The 27,156-nt window shown below is 34.1% G+C and overlaps 1 protein-coding gene across 1 annotated transcript in view; it reads right to left on the reverse strand.

Annotated features, from left to right (window-relative positions):
• The window catches only part of LOC132723631 (cytoplasmic dynein 1 heavy chain 1-like), a 64,198-nt gene that overhangs the window by 24,167 nt on the left and 12,875 nt on the right, over positions 1-27,156 (reverse strand). The window contains exons 13-56 of the mRNA XM_060708395.1: positions 27,016-27,150; positions 26,448-26,654; positions 26,094-26,177; positions 25,570-25,749; positions 25,187-25,339; positions 24,746-24,892; positions 24,176-24,313; positions 23,635-23,735; positions 22,985-23,288; positions 22,429-22,668; positions 21,919-22,044; positions 21,628-21,636; positions 21,173-21,286; positions 20,754-20,963; positions 20,377-20,523; positions 20,183-20,199; positions 19,602-19,775; positions 15,932-16,097; positions 15,298-15,483; positions 14,861-15,061; positions 14,324-14,606; positions 13,838-13,938; positions 13,486-13,642; positions 13,096-13,113; positions 11,677-11,917; positions 11,232-11,415; positions 10,584-10,796; positions 10,121-10,273; positions 9,877-9,962; positions 9,505-9,661; positions 8,965-9,186; positions 8,320-8,523; positions 7,802-7,969; positions 7,043-7,451; positions 6,683-6,836; positions 6,193-6,358; positions 5,734-5,897; positions 3,180-3,366; positions 2,507-2,770; positions 2,115-2,327; positions 1,680-1,771; positions 1,379-1,472; positions 985-1,176; positions 503-682 (exon numbers count right to left, since the gene is read on the reverse strand). Of these exons, the coding sequence (XP_060564378.1) occupies positions 503-682; positions 985-1,176; positions 1,379-1,472; positions 1,680-1,771; positions 2,115-2,327; positions 2,507-2,770; positions 3,180-3,366; positions 5,734-5,897; positions 6,193-6,358; positions 6,683-6,836; positions 7,043-7,451; positions 7,802-7,969; positions 8,320-8,523; positions 8,965-9,186; positions 9,505-9,661; positions 9,877-9,962; positions 10,121-10,273; positions 10,584-10,796; positions 11,232-11,415; positions 11,677-11,917; positions 13,096-13,113; positions 13,486-13,642; positions 13,838-13,938; positions 14,324-14,606; positions 14,861-15,061; positions 15,298-15,483; positions 15,932-16,097; positions 19,602-19,775; positions 20,183-20,199; positions 20,377-20,523; positions 20,754-20,963; positions 21,173-21,286; positions 21,628-21,636; positions 21,919-22,044; positions 22,429-22,668; positions 22,985-23,288; positions 23,635-23,735; positions 24,176-24,313; positions 24,746-24,892; positions 25,187-25,339; positions 25,570-25,749; positions 26,094-26,177; positions 26,448-26,654; positions 27,016-27,150 (7,341 nt within the window). The remainder of the gene's footprint in view (positions 1-502; positions 683-984; positions 1,177-1,378; positions 1,473-1,679; positions 1,772-2,114; positions 2,328-2,506; positions 2,771-3,179; positions 3,367-5,733; positions 5,898-6,192; positions 6,359-6,682; positions 6,837-7,042; positions 7,452-7,801; positions 7,970-8,319; positions 8,524-8,964; positions 9,187-9,504; positions 9,662-9,876; positions 9,963-10,120; positions 10,274-10,583; positions 10,797-11,231; positions 11,416-11,676; positions 11,918-13,095; positions 13,114-13,485; positions 13,643-13,837; positions 13,939-14,323; positions 14,607-14,860; positions 15,062-15,297; positions 15,484-15,931; positions 16,098-19,601; positions 19,776-20,182; positions 20,200-20,376; positions 20,524-20,753; positions 20,964-21,172; positions 21,287-21,627; positions 21,637-21,918; positions 22,045-22,428; positions 22,669-22,984; positions 23,289-23,634; positions 23,736-24,175; positions 24,314-24,745; positions 24,893-25,186; positions 25,340-25,569; positions 25,750-26,093; positions 26,178-26,447; positions 26,655-27,015; positions 27,151-27,156) is intronic.

Consider the following 27,156-nt stretch of genomic DNA (forward strand, 5'->3'; position numbering starts at 1 on the left):
ATTTAATGTGAGACCAGATACTCAACAAAATAGTTAGTCAAAATAGTTCACAAAGATTTTTCCATTCAACACAAACTAAGTGTTTTGAAAACAATAACTTGTGCAACACAAACTTGAAGTTAAATTTTGTAATGATATACAAAATTCTGTTGAAAAGCATCTTTGACTTGTGTCGCATTGATAAGTAAGCACATTATAATGTCTTCTGATTGCATCAGTATTTAAATATATATTTTATTTTCTTATTTAATTTCAGGGGAGTGATCTAAATCAGTTGAAAATTGATGATGTTATCATTTAAAAGCCATAGATAGCACTTATTTGTAAATTGTAATGTGTTAAAACATAATGAATTAATACTAACAGTATTTTAAAACTCCATAACTTAATTATTCTTTTTTTCATAACTCAAACATAGATATTAATTTCTTTAAATCTATAAGGTGATCTTTAAAAAAAAAGATAATGCTATGTTTTTTTATTAAAACAAACAAAAATGTACCATTTGTTTAAGTTTAGAGTTGGCAGCATTGTTCTTCTCCTCCAGTTCAATACGTTTAACAGAGAGAGATTTCTGTAGTTCTCCGACCTGTTTTACAGTATCATGAATCTTTTGTAGACCAATGTTTAGATGAAGTTGCTGCTCCTCAAGGTCAGATCTCTTCTCATGGTATAACTTTACCTACAATACATGAACCCAGTGAAATATTGTCATTTCTTGTATTACCGCCCAACAGTTTCAACGAATTTAAAAGATTACTGTAATAACAAAGATTACCAATTATTGATTAATGAAATATTTAATAAAATTTAATTAATCGAAGAAAAACAATGTTTTTGCTTATGTTGTCTTTACTCATTTCAGAAGTAAATCATCCATTCCAGAAATCTTTTGTGTTGAATGATTTGTATATCAAGTTACAAAAGTAACAAAATAAACATTCTGTTCTAAATTATTAATGATATAAGAGAGACAACTCTTACAAAGTGGTTGATAAAGTCAAGGTAATGTCTGGGTGTAATCGCCATGGTTCGTCCACCTCGTTTCTGTACGTGTGTGTTAGCCTGATGTAAGGACAGATGTACAAACACAAATGCATTGATGACAGCATCACGATGTCCTGGTGGTTGTGGCAGTGATGGGTAGGCAATGGGGTAGTTTTCTGGAGCAATGTACTGAAATATACACAAAGCAACCAATGTCATATTTACATTTTTTAAGTACACAAGTTCTGAGGAGGGCAAACATTCGACTACAACAATTTTATTTTAATAAGTTCACAAAAAAATATTTATGTTCATACCAAATATTTTTCCACCTGAGAAAAATGATACCAGTTTAACAATCAAAATATGCCTTGGATCAAATTAGACATACCTGTCCTTTCTCCAGATCCACTTTATTTGTGAACTCCTTACCAACTTGGTATAAAGCCCCTGTAGACCAGTCACCTAGCCAGTTCAATACACATCTGAAATAGTTCAAATTCATTTTATTTAATTTTTTACTTTTATGATGGACTATAAGCAAATTGTTCACCAAACTGAGATACATACATGTACAGATCAGCAGTTATTATGTTATGTATTCTTAAGAATTTACCTGGTATAAGATTTAAAAAGTTATTCGGAAATATCAAAATATTTTGAGCAGATTTTTCAGAGTCAAAGGTAAGCACCTGTTAAAGAGAGCAGGTGATGTAGATGCTCGGTCTTTCAGTCCTTCAGCTGATGGGTTCATTGTAAACACCACATGGAGGTTCTTCATTACCTGTATTATACAAAAATAATGACTGTTTAGGCACTTTGTTTAGTTTTTAGATATACAAGTGTAAGCTTTATTTGTTGCAGGTTTACATCTTTAGGAAGATTACATGTAATTTCATGCATTTATTCAAATGCAAGCTGGCAACTAAGAAGAATTAGGGATCTTACATGAAATATATAAATATCTACTTATCTTCTTCAAGGCATGGTCAGCTAATAAGGCTTATAAATATATAAATGTCTTCCGATTATTTAAATTGATAATAAATATCATGTGACATTAACAACAGTAAGTTCTCCAAACCATAAAGAAATTTGAAATAAAGAACTGAATAATGAAAGCTCACTTGTTGAGTGAACCACTTGTAAAGTTCCTCGGAGGAGTCAAGCATGGAGCCCTCTCTGGTAGCACCCTCCTTGCACTGTGTCATCAAAGTAGTGTATTCATCTCCTTCAAACAAGCCTGGTACCTCTCCATTAGCCAACAATGTATTCATTCTTTCCAAGAAGCTAGAGTCCAGCACATTAGATTCATCCATTATAAAAGCTATCTTCTCATTCTGAAACCAAGTGGTGATAAGATCATACAAAAGTTAAAACAAATTGCTAAATCAGATATTATTGAAACCTGTACAAAATGCTCAGTAAAATGTTATTTGAGCTGGATAATCATAGTGGGAATCACAATGAAAACATCTCTATCTTCAATATAACAAAATTATTAGATACTATTTCTTACCTTGCAACCTGATCTCCTTAGTACAATTCTAAGATCCTCATCAAAGTCGGCAGCTGTGTATTTATTGTGTACCTTGATCTGATACACAGTCAGTCCATTCATCCAGGCAACAAATCTAGACAAAGTTGTCTTTCCTGCTCCACTAACTCCAATCAGGAGAACGTGACCTTGAGGTTGACGGAAGATACGATCAATACGTAATACATGATCTAATACCTCATCGAACAGTACCAGCGGCACGTCCAACTCTTCCTCATAAAATACCTGCAATGATAGAAATTTACAATGAACTTTAACAAAAAGTAAAAGCAATTTTTCCCAAACAACCTTTTAACATTCTGGTACACTGCTGCTTTTCTATACTGGTTTAAACATATTTATTTAAGCTCAATTGCGAAACAATGTTCTTGCAACTTATATTAATCACTTTCTTGTCTACTTCCTGGAACCAACCAGTACTGCTGTCATATGAAGAAACATGGTCGTGAGCCGATTTCGACCTGAACCCATGATCCATGGGTTGAGAGGTAGGCACCTTAACCACTAGGCCACCGCTCCTTCTCTAAATTATAACATAATATAAAATTATATCAGCTTAATCATATGCCTTCCTAATAAATAGTTACTTCTTATTTTATTAAGCATGCTATGGTTTATTTTCAGTATAACTAACCTTCAGCCTAGCCTTGGTGTACTCTCTCAGTTCCTCCCTATCTACTGGAGTGTAATCCTTTGATAGCCAGTTAGAGAACAATATAGGTCTAGCAATAGCTTCCTCTCTGTTGATACCTGGGAAATGTTTCATAGCAACCATGTCAACATTCTCATCTGTCCAATGACGTTCTTCATCTTCTATCAACCTATAGGAAACAAAAATATGATTAGTTAAAACATCTACTTTTAATCTTCATAAAATTAATGTAAACCAAACAGAAATAATTTGTTCTTCACCACCTTTACAAATGTACAGCACACAAATAACAACAACAACTGAAACAAGAGCCGGTTGAACCGGGTGATGCTCCCCGAATAGGTTTTGGACACAGGAAGGTATACCTCTTGCAGTGTCAGAGTTATGTCACAGACAAAGTTCAAAGTGTAAAAACAACCCAAATGTTGTGCACGACACATTGTCTCAATATGGTGATCATTTCTGTGAAATAGTTGTAAAATTAGACATGATTTTGCTGCAAGGTCATGCTATGACCTTGACCTTCAAGGTAGCGCCTCAAATGTTGCATGTGACACGTCAATTCAATATGGTGATCATCCCTGTGAAATAGTTGTTAAATCCGACTTTAAGGAACGAAGTTACTGGCCGAACGCGATTTTGCTGCAAGGTCATGCTGTGACCTTGACCTTCAAGATAACGACCCAAATGTTGCGCGCGACACGTCATCTTAATATGGTGATCATTTCTGTGAAATAGTTTTAAAATCCGACTTCAAACAACTAAGCTATGGGCCGGACAAGATTTTGCTGTAAGGTCACGCTGTGACCTTGACCTTCAAAGTAATGACCCAAATGTTGCGTGCGACAGGAAGTCTTAATATGGTGATCATTTCTGTGAAATAGTTTTACAAGAGCGATCAGTAATCACATGTGTCGCCTCATAATAGCCAATTTCATGTTGGGACAAATTTTGTGACAGACGGACAGACAGACAGACAGTGCACAACTAGACTTGGTACTGATCAATCATGTAAAGTTTGGATAAAATTGCACCAGTAGCTTATGAGGAGTAGTCCGGACAAGCTTTTGCGTATCTGGCAACACACAGAAAAAAACACCTTTTTATCAAAGGGCCATAACTCAGCCAAAAATCATTCAACCGGAAAACCCGTGCAATATGCGCAAGGACTTGAGCTACAGATCAATCCTGTAAAGTTTCATTGAAATTGCATAAGTGGTATAAGAGAACTAGTCCGGACAAACTTTAAAAATAAAAATTATTAAAGGGCCATAACTCTGACAAAAATCATTGAACCGGAAAATGCTGACAATATGCACAACTAGACTTGGAACTGATCATTCCTGTAAAGTTTGGATGAAATTGCACCAGTAGTTTATGAGGAGTAGTCCGGACAAGCTATTGTGTATCTGGCAACACACAGAAAAAAACACCTTTTTATCAAAGGGCCATTACTCGGCCAAAAATCATTCAACCGGAAAACCCTTGCAATATGCGCAAGGACTTGAGCTACAGATCAATCCTGTAAAGTTTCATTGAAATTGCATTAGTGGTATAAGAGAAGTAGTCCGGACAAACTTTAAAATTAAAAATTATTAAAGGGCCATAACTCTGACAAAAATCATTGAACCGGAAAATGCTGACAATATGCACAATTAGACTTGATACTGATCATTCCTGTAAAGTTTGGATGAAATTGCACCAGTAGTTTATGAGGGGTAGTCCGGACAAGTTTTGTGACGGACAGATTGACAGACGGACAGACAGACAAACAGACAGACGGACAGACGGACGACGGAGAAGTGATCCCTTTATGTCGCCACTACTCCGTAGAGGCGACACAAAAATCTGACTTCAAATAACGAAGTTATGGGCTGGACAGGATTTTGCTGCAAGGTCATGCTGTGACCTTGACCTTCAAGGTAGCGACCCAAATGTTGGGCGCGACACGTCGTCTCATTATGGTGATCATTTCTGTGAAATAGTTTTAAAATCCGACTTCAAATAACGAAGTTATGAGCTGGACACGATTTTGCTGCAAGGTCACGCTGTGACCTTGACCTTCAAGGTAGCGACCCAAATGTTGCGCGCGACACATCGTCTCAATATGGTGATCATTTCTGTGAAATAGTTTTAAAATCCGACTTCAAATAAAGAAGTTATGGACTGGACACGATTTTGATGCAAGGTCATGCTGTGACCTTGACCTTCAAGGTAGCGACCCAAATGTTGCGCGCGACACGTCGTCTCAATATGGTGATCATTTCTGTGAAATAGTTTTTAAATCTGACTTCAAATAACTAAGTTATGGGCCGTACACGAATTTGGATGTACGGACGGACGGACTGACGGACAACCCGACGACTATATGCTCCCCCGAAATTTTTCGGGAAGCATAATAAATGGATTTGAACATATTTTCTAAAATCTGTCTATAGAAACTAAAAACAGTGTGACAACTTAATAATTTATCAAAGTAAGTAATATGCTATACATATGCACATCTATTATGATATGTAACATAATGGACACATACCTGTCCTGGAACAGTCTAAGGGCTTCATGTGCCCAGATTCTGACCAGACCCTCTACTGAAAGGCTCTCCATTGGTCTCAGAGCTTCACATATACCTCTAACCCAGCGTGTCATTTCACGAGGACTGTACACATAATGGGGCTGCATGTCCTGGGTAAATCTCTCCTACAAATTATATATATATATGTGTTAATGATTACTTCAAATTACAATACACTAAACAACATTACTATTACCAGAAGTAATTTCATATATTATTGATGTAATCCTTTTCATATGATTTACAATTGAAATTACAAAAAAAAAAAAATCTTATTCTTTTTTAAATATTTGTCATGATCAACTTAAAACACTGCTCTAGAAATACAATAGATACTTACTTTCTAATGAGAATGTTTAAATTTAACCATTTATAATCTCAAATGCAATGCATTTACTGTATGTCATTTATTTTATATACCTGTGACATGAGATAGAATTCCACCATAGCATTGGTGAGAGGTTCAGCATATGGTTTAAGACTAGGTACAAGTCTAAGCATGGCTCTGTTGAATGTTCCATAAATCTGGGTGAGGGAAATCTTGCCTGGATAATCCACATACACAACTGGTACATGACGCAAGAACCTGTACATTAACAAAATCAATGTCAATTTGGTCTATATTTACAAAAAAAAAATTAAAATTTTTTGTATGTTAGAGTAAATATTAGTATTCAGAACTAAGTAAATATTGATTTTAAGCATATCAACCGTAACAAACAAGCTTTTACCTTTACAGCTTTACTATGTGCTTTCTGCTGTGATAAACCTGTAGCTCTCATTTGACAGATTTTTACACTTATTAGTGCAACAGTACAAAGTTGTACCTAGGAAAGTTTGTTTGTACCCCCAAATTAGCTGGAAAAAACCAAAGATACTCTTAATTCTGCAGTAACTGTATTAAACAAACCTGTGTGATAGAGGTTTTCTGCCAGGGTCAGTAGGAGGGTTACATGCACCAACAAACTGTATTCTTTCAAACTTAACCCAGGTCTGATCTGCAGTCCTGAAGAAACCACCATATTCCAACATCTGACGCAGAAATGATATAACTCTCTGTGTTCCTATAATACAATAATAATGATATACAACTATATCTTTACACTGAATAAATCTAACAAAACAAATCAAATTTATGACCTTATGAAATTTAATTATCAACAGAAACATACGTTAAATTATACATGTTACATTTGTTACAACAAAAGTAGGTTCTTACAGTTTATCATTAACTACTTTGATCTCAACTTTATAAAGAAAAGAAGCTTACCATATTTATCCATATTTGGTAAGTTGATTTCATCACAGAACAGAATAAGCCACTTGTTAATCTGTACTGGAGATAGAATTACACCATTAGGTGTACGTCTGTATTCACAGTAATGATCAAATGTCTTCAATAACAACTCAGGAGTTGTGGCACTGGAGAAGTTGAGACCAACAACTTCCATGTCTGGTAACGATCTTAAAGCACTGAATAAAGTCATGGTTTTACCAGAGCCTGGTGGACCACATAGTACCAGAGGCTTGTGTTCAGCCAGCCATGTAAACAGAAGATTCTCATGGCGTACAGTGTCAATTGTTGGTATGACAACATCAGGGGACGCCACCTTGTGGGTCTCAATTTCCACGACTGGAACCCTAGACTGCCATGGTGTCCATTCCCCTGTGATTGATACCTGAAATATTCAAATATTTATTTTAATGATACTTGAATACTTTACATTTTACCTTTATAGATATGTAACTCAAAATAACATTCAAATTTTCCTATCTTAATGTAGATCAAGACAAAGAAAATACAAGAACTTATAAATCAAAACATAAATATTTCTTATCATTTCAAAACTATGAAAAACTTCATAATCTTTCAGTATATATTTCTTCAAATATTTGGACAACTAACTTATATTTAAAAAGCTGAATAATATATCATATGCTCCTGGCATGCTGAATATTTCAGAGACATTCTACATGAACATAAAATAAATAATCTTTGCTGTAAATATAAATAGTTTTATTTCATTACCTCATAATCAATGATTCTCAAGTTTGTAGCAGGTGGTAGGGGTATAGTTGTGATACCACGTATAAACTGTCCCATGTCTTCTCGTACTTTCAGCTTGCCATCTCCTGACAGTGACCACAACAGACTGTGAATCAAATACTTGCTCATGTACGACTCTAACTGGTTTTGCTGAAATATATTACATCAAGGTTGATATACCACATGATGTCCAGAAATATTCAAACTCATGATTTTGCAAGAGAGCGATACAAAAAGCATTGTAAATGATCTCTTAACAACAAGTTTGTATTTAACTATGATTGGTTCATGGATTTTGTTACACTGACAATGTCAAGGTAATCTGGTAACCCCAATAATTAGAAAATCATCTCATAACACCTTACCAGAAAGGTTTCTTAACAATACCTAGCAAACTCAAAGCTTGTTGTGAGTGTGTGATTTAATGATTTTATGTAAACTACAACAACATGTAACTTACAACATTTGAAATGAAATATGGAAAAAATAAAATAACATACAGCCATAGGGAAATCAGGATGACTGCTGTTGTAGTTCAAGATATTTCTCACAGCTTGATTCAACATTGAGAAGAGAGAGTTCAATGCACGTAGGCGAGTAAAGTCCATGATGTGTTCTAGATCCATAGCAAACTCTAGACATCTGTTAACTAGCCCATCTGATGTCAAGTGACTGCTCAACACTAAAGCACAATCTCTTTGTACCTGTAACAATAAGTCAAATGACAAGTTATATTGAGGATGTTTTATGCAGAATATCTTATCTAAATTTTATGACTAAATAGATACCACACATGTTAAAAACAAGTTACAAAAAAATTAACAGCCATTCAAATACCAAATACACAGGTTTTTAAACAAACATTGTGGCCTCTTGAATAAAACATTGGACTAGTAATCTAAATATTGCTGGCACATGGGTTTAAACCACCTTCAAGAGTTAACTGTTCTTTCTTTGAGCAAGAAACATTACACTCATTGCTGAGTACTGGTTGGTTAAAGGAATGAATTTGAGAGTTTGTCTATAAGATTAACTTCCTACACAACATATATTCTGCATAAACTTAACTTCAAAAACAAATTATTAATAATAATCATCAGATACATTGTAGAATTAACTTCTTTCATTCACATTGTGAAACTTACCTGTAAAAGTGGGGAAACAACCTCCTCTTGTTCTTGTTTTCCAATCTTGTAAGTATCCACATCATCTGAATCATCAAGAGGTATGTTTTTCAGGCGTGACATGAAGTTTTCAAATACCATCTCAACAGACAAAACATCTTCACTAAACCATACCATACCACATCTACTTACAGTAGCCAATGTAGCATACCTCAAGTCCTGTACCTCAAACATTATACGCACCTACAAACAGATAAATACCAATACATCAATTCAACATAATGTAAATACAGAAAGCTGATCTAACAACCTATTGCTTGATAAAAACCTTTATCATCCCAAAACAAAGACTTCCAAATTTACAAAAATGTTCATCTGTTATGCCTTATGTCATACAAAACGGTAAGTTTAAATATTATGAAATTGAAACAGCTATTAAATGGGAATTATGATTTAGGCAGATATTAATAACTTACTTATGAAAACAAATAGTATATTCTTGCACTTGTAAAATGGTAAGTAATCATCAATGACATATTTGTATAATAAAACAAGACTTACATTAGGTGGTATACCAAGACGTTCACCATTTGGTAAAGTAAGAAGTTTGTTATCATCTAGTACTGAGTTCAGATTCTCCACCCATTCAGGATCTACATCTCCATCAAATATGATCCACTGACGTTTCTGTAACTCTCCTCTTACATTGTCAATTATCCTAACAAAAAATACAACAAAACATTGTTAACATTTTGAAATACATGTAAATTTCTCTTCCTTAAAATTTTACCGATTTCATAATTAATTTTACATCAGTTATTAAAAAGACAACATTGTAATCAAAACTAAAGTAATACTTTTTCAATGACTACACAGCAGCTAACTCAGTACTATTGACTACACAAAATGCAAAGTATAAATTATTCCACTTACTTCCTAAGAGTGTGTGTAAAGAGACCATCAGTCCATTCCCTTGTGTTCGGATCCATGTTACCATACAAATAATCCTTGGAAATTGACTAAAATAGAAGAAATTAAATATGATGCTATCATTGACAGAAGTTTCAACAAACTTGCATCAAATTTAATTTTTTAACCCAATTCACAAAGTAAAATAATTCTACAGACTTACACATACAATCAAAATAGTTAACTGTAGATTGATATAGTCACTTACTTTAGGATCAATGACATGTGCGACACCTTCCACACCTTCTAGTCTCTCTAGAGCTTTAAGAAGGACTCTCCAGGCTGTAGATTTACCACTACCACTGGGTCCTACCATCATCAAACCATGGTGTAACACGGTGATCTGGTATAACTGTAACACCTACAATACCAAATATATCACAGTATAAATCATGACATCATTTGAAGACTTGCAATTAAAAACCAGCACTAAAGCCTACCAATAAGGTGATGATAAAACACTCCTTCAACAATAAATTTTTTATCAAAGCATCACTTTGGTGAATCGATTGTATTATTAATGGTTTTTAACCAGAAATAAGAGGCTGAAACTAACAACCTACATTTACAGGACTGTTAGATTATTAACCTCACTATCCATCCAACTTTAAAGTAAAATTCTCTAGTGATATAGGTAACAAACTACACAATGAATCACATATAATGTTTACTTTTTCAATCCACATTGCACCAAGTTCATCACCCTCTCCATAAACCAGGAACATTTCCTCACAGACTCTCTTCACCTCCCTACGGAGAGCTTCCATCATTGCTGGGTTATATTTCACGCCTGGGAACACATCCGACAACAGACTGTGTAATAGTGGGATATCTTCAGCAACCAACTTTGGTACCATTGTTTCCATAACACTTTGAATCAAAATCTGTAAAACAAATAATAGTAAGTATATATATATTTTCATAAAAAAAATGTGTAATTTCCAAAGAATTTGCTGAATATAAGCTTATCGACAGAAACTGATTTACAGGTCAGTATCTTCTAAAGTATTCATGTATTTGTGGTTGCTACTTAACACTTGTTACTAAGGATTACTATCAGCGTTGGTTCAACACACATCAGAGGCAAGCCTTTGTTTCCTTTTAGCATGAAACTTTACACTAATTGTTCAGTACTGGTTGGTTCCAGGGGAGGATTGGAGCTTGTGTCAATAAGCTTAGAGCTTCCTACACTATCAAACTGAACAAAGTCTGTAGAAACTGGAAGTATTTCAAGCAGTGCAAACAGTTCTCACTTTAAAATATAATTTCCTGTAAATACAAGAACTTTTTCAAAATTTAATGTTCATTCATATATATACCTCTTGTTCTGGTAGATTTTCAGCTATAGAAGCCTCCTCCACAGCTTGTCCCTTCTCCAGTAGATCTTCCTTCACTTTCATTATCCTGTCTCTCTTTACATTACCAGCTGATATTAGTACAGACTTCAACGCTCTCAGACCAAAGTCGTAGTGGGACTGAGGTGATAACTGCTCATCACAAAGTCTAAATGATATGAGGGAAAGATTATACTAATATTTCTTCACAAAATCTTTGATATTACAATCTCACATATAGATTTATACACTGTGTATTACACCACTTCTTTTAAATTCTAAGTCTATCTTGATATAATAAAAATAAAAACAAATATATATAGGTCTTGTTTTACAGGAATTGAATAAAACCATGGATCTTCTTTAAGGTGTGAAGTTTATAGACATTAATTTATTACACTGTCCCAGATATTTCAGCATTAGAACTTACTTGAAGAATGGTACAATCTTTGATGAGAGTTTTTCGGCAGTTCTAAATCCCTGGGAGTACAACATAACCTCAGCAATAAGCTGTCTATCTGGTTGGGTCATAGCAAGACTACGGAACAGTTTCTTCAAGTTGTCGGGAAGGTTTGATCTTCCAGCATAGCCAGGGTTCATGGTTATAAATATAGCCATGTCTGGGTTTACCTTTACTGACTTTCCAATCAGTTCTACAATCATTGGATGACCTGTAGAAATAAATGTAATAATAACAAGAACTATAAACTTTTCTTATTTTTGAATATTTTTCTTACATTGTTTGCTTTGCTGGTGCAAGTATATACACATGTATTGTCACAGTCTAGATGAAAAAAAAAATCAGAAAAAAACATTAGAACTGCTTACAACTTTACATTCCTGAAACAGTAATATATCCTTTACACAAGTACAAAGACTCTGTTTACCAAAAGTGTTATAGTTAGGTAAATATAGACCCCAACATCTGTGTTTTTATATGATATCAACATAATTAAGGTACAACTCTTTGTGTGACAGTTTTGCAAGCTAACATATGTAATCATAAGATTTATGGTCCCAAATATTTCTAAAATCTCCCTCATAATGCACTTGTAGATTTGTAGTTGTTTGAAACAACTATCACATGATAATGCCCAGAATAAATACTGACACCTTACAGCTTATTGCATAGTCATGGCAAATTTAACAATTTGATGCATATTCATATATTACTACCAGTTTTTCTGAAATATATTCAGTAAAAACACTTCAGTTTATAGAGGCACAAAAAGCTGATGTATAAAAAATAATAGAAAAGAATCACACAAGCTGTTGTAAAAGCTGTAAAAGGGCAAAATAAATTAATGGAAAGCTAAAATATCATAAATACTATAGTATATATAAAACAAAATTATCTCTTACAATACTTTTTGTAATAAAAGTCAAATGTATATCAATATATCTTAAAACAATAAAATCAAGAGTAATTTAAAATTAAGATTACCTTATTTTTATAAGGATTTTCAACACAATAAAAAGATTTTAATATTGCAATGCTTAAAACTAGAACTGAAGTGCAAGGAAACATTTGGTCAGTATCAAAACATCACAAATTTACTTTAGTGTGCACATCCAGTCTACCACATACTGACATAACTCTAACTTAACAAAAGTCCCAGGATTTTTACAGTATTAAACCAGATTTTTTTTCATCAGAATTTGCCATTTTTTACACTTGCATCTCTTGGGACAAATGACTTTTAGACACAAGTCTTCAATCTTCCAAGTTTCAAGCAATAACAATGAGATTTTTAAGATTATTTTAACATGATAGTATATAAAATAGTCCCAAAAAGTAGTAGACTGGTAGTGGGTGGGGTTTAGTACAAACAGCACACAACAATCATACCCTTCTGTTTCTTGCCATCTGATAGATCAAAAACAATAATTTTTTTAAACCCATCTACATTTGTTAATATTTGTACAAAGAATGATATAGTAAGTTTTAGTTTAGCGTAAAACTCTCATCAGAATACATGGAATACACAGTGGCCAACAATAAAATATTACAAACTCTTAAATTGTTATAAATCTTCACTTGGTTGTGAAATATTACCACAAAAGCATTCCATACAGTTATTTCAGAGTGATATATCAACAAATATAAAAGCGTAGTATACCTTCAATCTTGCTTCCAGCAATAACATACAAACACTAAAATTTTAAATAACATTTTAAATGCACAGATTCTCCAACCTTACAATTTACTAACACAAAAACTTAAAGAAGACATACACACCTTTATCTTTCCTGCCCATCATGTCTTTAAGAGCTTCCTGTATGGTCTGGATCTGCTGGGAGACTGCAGATAACATGCGTTCCTCCAGACGATTGAACTCATCAAAACATCCCCATGCTCCTACCTGACACAGACCAACAAAGATACGTCCCATCGCCTGAAAAGAAATATACGCAGATTAAATTTCAGAGCAAATAAATATCAATAACAACAATCTATTTCAGACTAACAACTTTCCCCTTTTAAGAAACTTTTTTTTTTGAAGTTACAACTTTATTTTTCAATACAATTACATATCTGGGATGAAGTATTTATGTTTTTACTAATGATCATAGTATATTGTGAGGCCTACCTGGAAGTCAAATGTCTCGTCACAGTTGAAGACAAGCACAAATCTACCTAACTGGTTACCAAGGGCTTTCACAGACTCTGTTTTACCTGTACCAGCAGGACCTGAAGAATTAAAGTTTTATATCTTAGTTTAAATATTTCTAAACTTGTGTCTATCCTAATATCATGTATGAGACGATACAAGCATTATTTCATAAATATAAATTATATATAATTTGGGCCAACATCATACATGTACCTTATTTAATACATCAATCTTATGTATGCATGAAGTTTCACTGACAGAAGGACACGCAATGCACAAATATTTTCCGCAGAATTTTCAATCTTTCTGAACATTCCTTATTAATAATTATTACACATAAATCAACCTAACTTTTATCCTATTACATGCAAACAAGTCTTGAAAAATGAACAAAGAGCTTGCCAATAAAAAGACCTTATTATAATAGAAACAAAGAATAAATAAATTCCTGTATTTTATTACCAAAAGGAGATCCTCCTAGCCTGGCCTCAAGTGCTTGTGTCATGGTGAGATAACATCTGTCAGTGAGAGGGGTCTGTACAAGTTTCTCCTGCACTCCTAGGTACTCAAATCCATAGTTAAACTTGGCATTGGCCATCTGTATAGACAGCTGCTGTAGAACATCAGGGTTCTTCGGATCAAAGTAGAATCTCATCTGACATAGCCAGTCAAATGACTTGGGACTGTTAACATTGTCCTTGATCAACTGTCTTGTAACATCCCTCTGATGTACCAGCTCTGTAATCTATATATATATATAACACAACATTATCAATAAATGAATTAATAACAAGAAAATAGCTTGTATTTATCAAACATTGTAAGAACTGTATCTTCCTGTCTCACTACTGATTATACCATAATCATGTTTTAAGTTTCTGATATACAAAGTTAAATGGTCATTTTTGAGTTTTCATATTTCAAGATGATGGTTTATAATATAATTTGAATAAATATATCATGTCAATTTCAAGAAATACAAAGTATAGAAATTATTACCAGATGCTCCAATTTCTTTCTGCGTACTGGTGGTTGTTCATGAAGTACAGAGTCGGCTAGAATATTGAGCGTGGATTCAACAGATCCTAGAACATCATTGAGAGGTCCTAAATCTTTTCCTCCCTTGTTAGCTATAGCAGTAAGTGCACCATCCACACTTTCTGACCAGGAAATCTGTGACGCCAACACTACCAACTGGGCCTATTCAACGCATCAATGCAATAAGGTTAAACAGTCAATTGAAAATAATTCCAAGTATTAAACAAATATAAAATATTTTAAAAGTATTTATCACTGCAATTTCATATCAATTTTGTGAATAAATAATAAGCATCTAAAACAAAATTGATATGAAATATAAATAAGCTGCATTTATACATTTATAAAATATTATGATTAAGGATGTTTTAAGATTAATATAATCTGCAACATTTTACCTGGAATTTGTCTACCCAGACCAAGTACTGTTCTCGATCAATGGTTCCTGATTTGAATGTAGCAACATCTTTGACTGCCTGAGCTAACAGTTTAGCAAGTGTTACTCTCATTTCCTTTTCTACACAAGTCAGCCATTCATTGATCTTAGGGTGCTGGGCAATAGATACTGGTGTTGCAAATACAACCTAAAATATATAAATTGTTAAATAAAGCTCACGATCTTAAAATTTTATTTCTATGTATAAATCTATTTCTACAATAAACACCTTTCTATTCAATTATATCAACCATATGACTTTTTTGTTTGGTTTTAACACTGATTGTAATACATATTTTGTTATGTCTCGGCAATCTGCCAACATAACCAGCTTTCCTTGACAAGTAATCAGTAATTACAAGTGACTAACTACTATTCTCAAATGGTTTCTAAATCAGTGGTGAGAGACAAAATGACCATTAGGTTGGACTCATCAATAATAGTGACCATTTATAAATTTTAATAAAATGTTACATCATTTTATTTAGAATGATGAAGTAACCTTAAATAATTTGATGTTCATTTTACTAGTCCTCAGTGTCCTTCAATTCTAGTAGGAACAAAACATAGATTGTACAAACTCAGCTTATACTTACATCCTCTCCCTCCTTGGACAGTAGACCAAGCACCTGTGAGTTATCATCATTGAGATTGATGGAGGCTACTCCAGCAAACATTTTCTTGAAATGTTTCTGTAACCTGGCGACATTCTTACTGTTACCAATAATCTCTAGTAAATCTTCATCTCCAACAAAATAGAATCTAATAAATAAACAAGACAAAATACAGGGTGAAATATCATAGAAACTGAAAAATCTAAAAAAAGGAATAAACTTAAACAAGAGGGCCATGATGGCCCTGAAGTCACTCACCTGTATATAGGCCCCCAGAGTGGGGCCAGTTTAAACCTCAGGGCTTTTATTTGAACAAACTTGGTAGACACCCATTAGAAGATGTTTCATGCTAAACATCTAAGGTCTAGCACGTTGAGTTTTTAAAAAAAAGATTTTTTAAGTTTTAACTATACACATATAGTTAAAAGCAATGAAACACCTAGGGCCGGGCCAGTTTTGACCCCAGGGCTTTTATTTGAACAAACTTTGAAGACATTCACTAGAAGATGTTTCATGTTTAATATCTAAACTCTAGCTATTTGTTTTTTTTCAAAGAGGACTTTTCAGTTTTTGCTATACACATATAAAGAAAATTAATGTCCCCCGGGGAAGGGCCAATTTTGACCCCAGGGCTCTTATTTAAACAAATTTGATAGACACCCATTAGAACATCGTTCATGCTAAATATCTTAGCTCTAGCTCTTTGGGTTCTTTAAAAGGAGATTTTATAAGTTTTTACTTTATGCATATAGGGAAAATCAATGACCCCCTGCGGCCGGGCCAATTTTGACCCCAGGGCTTTTATTTGAACAAACTTGGTAGACACTCATTAGAAGATGTTTCATGCTTAATATCTTAGCTCTAGCTCTTTGGGTTCTTTAAAAGAAGATTTTTTAAGTTTTTACTATATGCATATAGGGAAAATCAATGACCCCCGGGGCGGGGCCAATTTTGACCCCAGGGCTTTTATTTGAACAAACTTGATAGACACTCACTAGAAGATGTTTCATGCCAAATATCTAAGCTCTACCTCTTTGGGTTTTTTAAAAGAAGATATTTTAAGTTTTTTCTATCGGTTGCCATGGCAACCAGAGTTCTGCATGGAATTAAATTCTTTGAACAATTTTTAAAGGTGACCACCAAAGGAACATTCCCGTGAAGTTTGGATGAAATTGGCTCAGCGGTTTATGAGGAGATGTCATTTAAAGTAAAAGTTTACGGACGACGGACGAAAAGCGATCACAAAAGCTCACCCTGTCACTTTGTGACAGGTGAGCTAAAAAGTAATAAATCAGACCAAAACTGTTGGTATGTTACAGTAATTATTACACAATTCTGCTTCTACTATTTATGTATAGTGAATGCTTTTAAACAAGATATGTTTGTAAAACATGTATGCCCCCTATCAGCAGCCAATTAGTCATGTGATAAGGTTATTATGCATGACTTCTGACCCAGTGATCAAACAATTAATAAGGGTTATCAAGTATCTACTGGTCATGACCTTAACCTTTGACCCCTTGACCCAAAACTCAATAGGGGTCATCTGCTGGTCACGACCAATCATCATACAAAGTTTGAAGTTCCTAGGCCTAAGCGTTTTTAGTTAATTGATCAGAAACCGTTTTTACCTACAAGGTCAATGTGACCTTGACCTTTGACCCCTTGACCCCAAAATCAATAGGTCATCTGCTGGTCATGACCAATCACCATACCAAGTTTGAAGTTCCTAGGCCTAAGGGTTCTTTAGTTATTGATCAGAAACCGTTTTAACATACAAGGTCAATGTGACCTTGACCTTTGACCCCAAAATCAATAGGGGTCATCTGCTGCTCATGACCAATCACCATGCCAAGATTGAAGTTCCTAGGCGAAGAGTTCTTTAGTTATTGATCAGAAACCGTTTTTACTTACAATGTCAATGTGACCTTGACCTTTGACCCCTTGATCCCAAAATCAATAGGGGTAATCTGCTGGTCATGACAAATCACCATACCAAGTTTGAAGTTCCTAGCCTAAGCGTTCTTAAATTATTGATCAGAAACCCTTTTTACTTACAAGGTCAATGTGACCTTGACCTTTGACCCCTTGACCCAAAACTCAATAGGGGTCATCTGCTGGTCACGACCAATCATCATACAAAGTTTGAAGTTCCTAGGCCTAAGCCTTTTTAGTTAATTGATCGGAAACCGTTTTTTACCTACAAGGTCCATGTGACCTTGACCTTTGACCCTTTGACCCAAAAATCAATAGGTCATCTGCTGGTCATGACCAATCACCATACCAAGTTTGAAGTTCCTAGGCCTAAGGGTTCTTAAGTTATTGATTGGAAAGCATTTTTACCTACAAGGTCAATGTGACCTTGCCCTTTGACCCCATAACCCCAATATCAATAGGGGTCATCTGCTGGTCATGACCAATCACCATACCAAGTTTGAAGTTCCTAGGCCTAAGGGTTCTTTAGTTATTGATCGGAAACCGTTTTTACCTAAGAGGTCAATGTGACCTTGACCTTTGAACCCTTGACCCCAAAATCAATAGGGGTCATCTACTGATCATGACCAATCACCATATCAAGTTTGAAGTCCCTAGGCCTAAGGGTTCTTTCGTTATTGATCGGAAACCGTTTTTACCTACAAGGTCAATGTGACCTTGACCTTTGACCCCTTAACCCCAAAATCAATAGGGGTCATCTGCTGGTCATAACCAATCACCATACCAAGTTTGAAGTTCCTAGGCCTAAGGGTTCTTTTGTTATTGATCAGAAACCGTTTTTACCCAAGAGGTCAAATGTGACCTTGACCTTTGACCCCTTGACTCCAAAATCAATAGGGGTTATCTACTGATCATGACCAATCACCATACCAAGTTTGAAGTTCCTAGGCCTTAAAGTTCTTTAGTTATTGATTGGAAACCGTTTTTTGCTTACAAGGTCAATGTGACCTTGACCTTTGACACCTTGACCCCAAAATTAATAGGGGTCATCTACTGATCATGACCAATCACCATACCAAGTTTGAAGTTCCTAGGCCTTAAAGTTCTTTAGTTATTGATCGGAAACCGTTTTTCCTTACAAGGTCAATGTGACCTTGACCTTTGACCCCTTGACCCCAAAATCAATAGGGGTCATCTACTGATCATGACCAATCACCATACCAAGTTTGAAGTTCCTAGGCCTTAAGGTTCTTTAGTTATTGATCGGAAACCGTTTTGCTTACAAGGTCAATGTGACCTTGACCTTTGACCCCTTGACCCCAAAATCAATAGGGTTCATCTACTGGTCATGACCAATCACCATACCAAGTTTGAAGTTCCTAGGCCTTAAGGTTCTTTAGTTATTGATCGGAAACCGTTTTTGCTTACAAGGTCAATGTGACCTTGACCTTTGACCCCTTGACCCCAAAATCAATAGGGTTCATCTACTGGTCATGACCAATCACCATACCAAGTTTGAAGTTCCTAGGCCTAAGGGTTCTTTAGTTATCACTCGGAAACCATTTGGTCTACGGACCGACGGACCGACGGACCGACGGACCGACAAGTGCAAAGCAATATACCCCCTTTTCTTCGAAATGGGGGCATAAAAATCTGAATAACTTTATAGTACGATATACATGTTTTGATATAGACATATATGTAGAAGTGTATGTACCTTGGGAATGATGCCCTTTCTCTCTCTAGATACTCTCCTAAAGCCTTCTGTATCTTGCCGAGGAGGTCGGCTAATCTCTCCAACTGTCTCTGTGAGTTAGGAATGTTGAGTACATCCATCACTAGTGGAGACTTGGCTACCTTCTTCATTAATGCCAGGAACTCTGTACTCACTCTGAAAACAAATGTTCACTCAATAATGTTTGGGTCTATTTAATGCATGCTTCAATTTTAATCATTTCTATAGGTTATTCAAATTCATAAACAAGACACCATAAGCGAAAAACAGAAATTTAAATTTAAAAAAAAAATTATTTGGTTTTTTAAGAAATAAAAAAATCATTAAAAAGCTATATTAAAATTAACCACTTCCCCCTGGAATTTTTGTGTCTTACTGGGGGAAATGTTGAATTCAGCATTTTCCTGTAAAAAATCCTTCAAGATGGGCCCCATTTTCTTAAAATTCTACCCAAAACCCATAAAAAATGCATTGATTCTTTTTAACCTTGCCCTCCCTCCCGGGGTTTCCCTCCTAAAATTGCTGCAATACAGACATTCAATACTAGATATATGTATTCATACACAATTTTTATTTCATACTAGATATATTATAAAGTTATTATATAAGTTACTATTTCTTCAGACAAAAATTTGCTGTTCACATAAAAGCAGATAATGCACAGATTACTTAATTAATGATGTACTCTTAGATAGTAACTTTTTACTTATAAATTCAGATGTTTTAACTAAGATATTTTGAGAAAAACTGTGTATACCTTGTAGTAAGGGGAGAGTTTCATGGCCATTACACTGTTGATGTGTTCCTTGACCTTGTTGAAGAGGTCATCCCAGCCTCGAATCAGTCTGCACCTACCCTGGTAACTCACCATGTCCAACTCATATGCTCTCCATGTCTCACTCACCTAATATTTTAAGTACATGTGAATGTTATTGATAAAACTACATCACACTTATAAGCTACAGTATATAAAAATTTTAAGTTATTTCATTAAATAAATTAAGGTATTCATCTATCAAAAATCATAGCTTTAAAGCCTGCAAATTCCACCAGAGTTAATGATTGTAGTTCTGAAACAGACATTACCGTACAAACAATCTATTATCTATACATATTCTTGTAAAAGCTACCTACCTGTTTCAAGAATTCTTCCAAAGCCATTTCTCCCTGTGCAACAAGGATTATATCTTTGACAATATGTTCATTCTTCAGTAAGTCTATATCCCATACATGACCCAAGGTCAAATCTGACAACACCCACTTAACACCAAGACGACGAGTCAGTTGTTTCCAATGACGCTCCTTCAAAGCTTCAGATTTTAATTCAACTACCAACACATTCACCTTGAAATAAAACAAAAGAAATTTAAAATTTGTATTCCCTAATCACTCAAAAGCTATATTACTTTTTTCATTGCAAATTAAATATAAGATTATGGCAAGATGAAGCACACCTAAAGCACACATAATGCTGAATTGTTTATATACAACAAATATAAATATGAAGGGAGCCAAGAAAACAGCAATGTTATACATGTATTATGAATGCTAACCTTAGCAAATCCTTGTAATAGCCTCTTCACATGTTCATACGAGGCATAAGCTCTCAGTCTGGCAGGTAATTCTTTCATTTGGTTCAACAGGCCATCAACCCTTTTGTGGGAACCCTGAAAACCCAAAAAAAATTTTTTTGAATAACTTAAAAAAACAAAGGGTAAAAAAGGGGTAAAAGAAAACTTCAAATTTTCCCACCAAAATTTCATATTGAAAAATTTAAAGGACTTCATGTAAGTTTTATTCTTTAAGTAAAATTTTTTCTTGATATCGGGAAAGTTTCAGGGCTTTACGGGACTAATACATCCCCTTCGGGGTTTGCACAAAAGGACCAAGGGGGTTTTTCTTTTTTCATTTCAAATTTTTTGGCCCAAAATCTTTAAGTTCTGTCCAGACCCCCTTCGGGGCCCTTTGAAAACTCTTCAATGACACCTGTACTCTCCCCTCATTTGGGGCTCAACTGACCCTAATGAGGGGAAAAAAAATTATTGAATATAGAAGCTGTTTTAAAAATCCCAAATACTTTGAAATTTTAAAAGTAAAATTTTTCCCAGAGTCGGACAATATGCAACAATTCACTTATAATTTTAGTGCATTTTGGTTACAAATAAACAAACTTATATTTTTGTAAGATGAATACACACAAATCTACAATAACATCAACAATCTAAAATATGAAAAGATAGCAACTACTTTTCAGCTGGTAATTTAGATTTCTCATAGAATTGTTAAGTCACTAAAAATTACCTGGTTCGGCCAATTCTAGAGCCTCCTTTGCCTTAGCAACATTATCTCTTTCTTCCTTTAGTCTGGTAAATTTGCCTTCAAATATTGTTATAGCCTTTAATGCCTCATCTGGTGGAAGCTCACCCTGTATTCATTAAGTTATAACATGTAAATTATTTGGATATGACCATTATACACATTTAAAAAGGTAATGCAATACTATTTGTATACATATTTTCAGTATCTACTTAAGACTGAATAACTAATGGTGTTCAGAAAAGGGGAATCATTGTAAAATGTATATTCATGCCAGCTGATATTCTTCTTATGTACAAATATCACTTCTTTAATAACTTAACAAGCATTTCACTATAATTTTTGTTTTCAATATAATTAAGTACATACCAATTATAAAAAATTTCATTCAGGTCTAGATTCCTTTAGGAAAAAATTAAAAGGAAAGTAGACAATTTACAGAATCTTTAAACAGAATTATTACTTATTAAAACATTCTGAACAGAAATCTTACAGCAACAGGTTTATCTTTCTCCCAGTCTACAAGGAGATCCGATGTTTTGCCCTCGACAATCTTGTCCTCGGAGACAATCTTCATCTGTAGACTGGCTACCTGGGTCTGTATAGAACCATCCTTACGTTTCATTATGTCAGTGAAAGCTCCCCATTCTCCCTCAATATTGTCACTGTATAACCAGTTAGTGGGGAACTGAAATCTTTGTCTCTCTAAGATACGCTGACCTTCTTTATACATCTATATGTAAAAATAATAAATGGCTCAGTATGATATAATCACAGAAAAATACACCATCTTATATTCTCAGGTAACAAAGTAAATTTTTTAAACATTTTCAGGGCCGACAAAATCTGATTTTACTTATTTATCCATTTATATCTTTAAGCATTTCTGAACTTGTCCGTATAATATATCTACAGTATATTCCTCCATTGTAGTTAAGATCATGGGACAAGTACATAATGGTTTCATTTTGTATCAATTACAACAGTTCTGTAGAAATCCTGCAAAATACTCTGATAGGTTTAATGAAAGGAAGAAACCAAATACTAACATCAACTTGTTTCTCCCAGTTTTTCATCTTGCGTTTCAATGCTTGTACTTGTGTGATTAGACCAACAGCTTCTGATGTGTTAGCAGTGTCTATAGACTGTTGTTCCAGCTCGGATCGTGACTTCTGTATGTGAGAGTGGAACTCGGTCATCTCATTGCTCAACATGCCACCAAACCTGCTCAGTACATCCTTGTGCCAGGAGTCATATTTCAGTGTCACCTTGGACTGGACTTTACCAAACTGTACAATAATTGGACCAATCTCTTTCTGGGTCTCAGAAGTGTCAAAAGTCTTTCTTGCAGACCTAATGATAAATAAAGTATTTGAAAATCTTGTTCTATTAAATCTTTTAAGAACAATCAACTCATTCAAACCTACAAGGAAGTTAATTCAATTAAGTCATATTTCAAAAGTAATGCTATTATTTTCCAATACTATTACTATTTTCCTTGGTTAGAGTATGAATATAACTGGCAGAAAACATCCCCCCCATATCATATTACACTAGGTATGAACCTACATCATATACATGTATATGATTGCTGTTGCATTTTCTTAATGTGTTACTTTCTTTAAATAAAAATATTATTATTATTATTATTATTATTATTATTATTATTATTACATAAAGAAGCAACCATTGCACTTACTTGATCTGTTCCAGTGTTGTCATCCATGTAGGTAGATCTCCCATCCTCTGATAAAGACCATCTGGTGTAAGATCCCACAATGCCTGGTACCTCAACCATACCTACAGTGTACAGGTCATATACATTAACATATGTAACTAAAGTTGTAATCATAAAATAAATGGCCATTTATTTAACATTGTGTACCTTTGTATTTGTGACCTCTCAAAAAGCAAAAATTTAAAAGTACATGTATCTTCATTATACAAATTACAAACGGATACAGAATGACATTTTTACACATAAATTCAGTGAAACAGTAATCCAAGCTTTTTTGTTATTAAGAAGAGGGTTTGTGGGATACAAAATAGATCTTCAATTACTATAATTATGATATAACCATCATAGAAAAGCTTCTGAAACTTCAAGGAACCTTAAAATAAATAGGCACTGTCAATGCTGCTACATCAACTATTGCATAAAATTGAAAAAATAAGAAGCTTATGAATTCATCAAAGACTAAATATGTAAATATGTTATGACATAAAGGAATGAGTGTTACCATGATATAGTTCTCCATTTCTTTAACAGTTTTCTGTATAGCATAGTAAGATTCTTCAATGACTTTCATTCCACCAGGCAACTTTGTTAGAACATTCTTGTAGGTGGCAGCTGCCTCAGATTCTACATCCAAACCAACCTGGAACAAAAATACAATTTTTACAGTCTGTTGTAAAATTATATTTGGTAATGAACTTGTCACACTATAATGAGTTTCCTCTGCACTGGCATGGTATTTCTTCAGATTTTTAGACTGCCATGAAACTGCAAAAAGTTATGTTTATGAAAATGGGAAATATCACGAGGCCCTCATAACATCATTGTGTTGCCACTTGACTTTCACAGTGTCCTATCTATCCTATTGCTATGGAAATATTATTGTTGACTGTCAATACTATCATGGAGCTACCAGCATCCACTGCATGCACTCCGCTTTTACTGACATTACTGTCCCTAGATTTTAAAAAATAAGGAAATGAATGAATGCGCCTCAAATTAGCCTTATTACAAACCAATGTAAATCTCATAATTTCTGAGTCATTAACATTCCAACTTGGAAGAATGCACTTACCTGGTATCTAGAGTGCTTTATTTTAGGGAGACTGGTGACAATGGCTTCCCAGCCAAACAGTTCCTGCATGATGTTGACTCGAGCCTCTTCAACTGGTGGGTTAACATAGATCAGTTGATTTGTTATACGCAACTCATGAATCATTGGCTGAAAACAAAATAGAACATCTATACTGTCTCATGAAACACTGAAATATCAGTAGAAAAAGTATTTCTTGATACAAACAGTTCTCTATGTTAAACGGTACGAGACAATTTATTAAACAATTGGTTACAAATTTATCAAATAAATCATTTTAAGCTAGAGAGGAAAAAAACTTTCACATAAGAAGCAACAATCACTTTTCTTAACTCAAACCTCTAACATCTCTTTGAAAAATACACTCACTTAAAATGTAAAAAATTTGATTCCTTTATTAAAATGTGTTTATGATTAGTTTACCTTGATGTTTGGTTCTCCTCCAAGTTTCATGCTAGCTGATTGTGGTGTATCAGTATCCATACTGTAGTCAACATGATCTTCTTTCTTACCCAGTAAACATTTGTTCCAGGCATCCAATGCTATCTCTAGACGTCCTGCAAGTCTCTTCTCCACCTGTTAAATACGGCAAAATAATTATATTCATATACAAATCTATTATATAAAATGTAACATAAATGAAATACTGACATTCAGCATCTGCAATTGCTTGCATTAGACTATGCCTATATAAATGTTAAGTTCATATACTTCCATTAATCTGTCTCCATACATTTTTCATACCAAAGTCAAGACAAAAGGTGTAACAGTTTGTAAACAAAATAAATAACATAATATCCACAAACCTCATCATCGAGCCTGGCTACCCACTGTGGTAGGTTAGAGTAGGAATGTAGACTAAGATTGTCTACAGCTTTCTGTATCTTGCCCAGTATCTCACTGAATGTTGTACTACTGTATGCACAAGTCTCTAGTGACTTTACTTCCAGATCTATCTCCTGTTCCATAGCTAACAAATCATCCACCTGTATTATCATCAAAAACTTATTACATTTATATCAAGTGATGGGTTAAATACTTGTAGCTTATAATATACTGAGATCATAAACTAATGGACATTTCAATTGAAAGTTATTGAACGAACTCAGCCTCATTTATAATTTATACCTTTACATTTTAAAGGGTATAATTTTAACCAAGGTAACAGAAATTTATTAAAACTGGCAAAGAAAGAATACTCTCTATATTCCAAAATTTCTATTTCATTGATTAAACATTATATAACGCTATTATAATTTTCCTCCAGCTTCTTTCCTTTGAGTTTTGATGCAAAATTGTTTAACTAAATGTTGCAGTAAAAATATCTTACTTTTTCTTGGAAATTGACCAATGTGTCAGCAAGTTTTTGTACATATGGGTCTAGTTTGTAGGATTCCCACACAAGCTGTACTCCCTGTAACATGTATACATAATATTGATAGCTTTTCATATTAATACAGTTGTGTATGAAATAGCATTTTCATATTAATACAATGTGTATGAATAAATGTAAGTTATAAACACACATTCTTCAATAGCAAATGTTTAGATTAAATACATGACAAATTTTAGGATTTTACTATCACTTGAAATAAACACATAAATCAAACAGCACATTTTTCTGTTTTTCTTTCCTTGTTATGTATTACAGACATACATGATAAAAGAAAGTGTTTTAACAAACCTCTTCAATAAGTTTCTGGACCTCCTTGTGAAGTCCTGCTACAAGTAAATGTATTGATGGACGTTCATCAACTTTTTCTAGGGTCTGTTGATAAGTGCGAACACTCTCAAACAGAGACATGGCAAATGGGTAAAGTTGGTTCGCTTGATGAGCCTTGTTCACTATAGATAGTGGAACACGAAAACCCAGCCATTTCATGTTTCTCACCTGTAATTATATTTAACAAGTTAAAAATGTCATTCAATTCATACCTTACTTTATAAGTTTTATTCCATTCTCAGCAGTTTTTCCAATTAATTTTAAGTACTTAGACAGCAAATATTTTAATGTTTAATTCTGTTACATTTGGTAAGATGCTATAAACAGAGTTGGATAATGATCCATCCATTTCTAATGAGAAAAAGTCATGTACTTTCAAATGAATTAACCATTGTTCATGCCCAACAACAAACAGATGCTGTATCATTGAGCCTACTCTCACAATAGACATGTATAGCCTTTCATTTATATATATGCATCATGACAGCCACAGATACTCAGTAATTTACATAAATCTACCATAACTTACCTCCTTAGAGAGAGTAATAATGTCTTTCTGAAAGTTAACACCCAGTTTGAGAACATTTCCTTTACCAGGAATCCTTGACTTGATGCTGGTTATTGTGAAAATTCTACCAGACACCTGCAGCTGTCTCTGAGTCACCTATAT

The sequence above is a fragment of the Ruditapes philippinarum genome, unplaced genomic scaffold (genome assembly GCF_026571515.1).
Source record: "Ruditapes philippinarum isolate M1 unplaced genomic scaffold, ASM2657151v2 ctg1207_1_1_1_1, whole genome shotgun sequence".
NCBI lineage: Eukaryota > Metazoa > Mollusca > Bivalvia > Venerida > Veneridae > Ruditapes > Ruditapes philippinarum.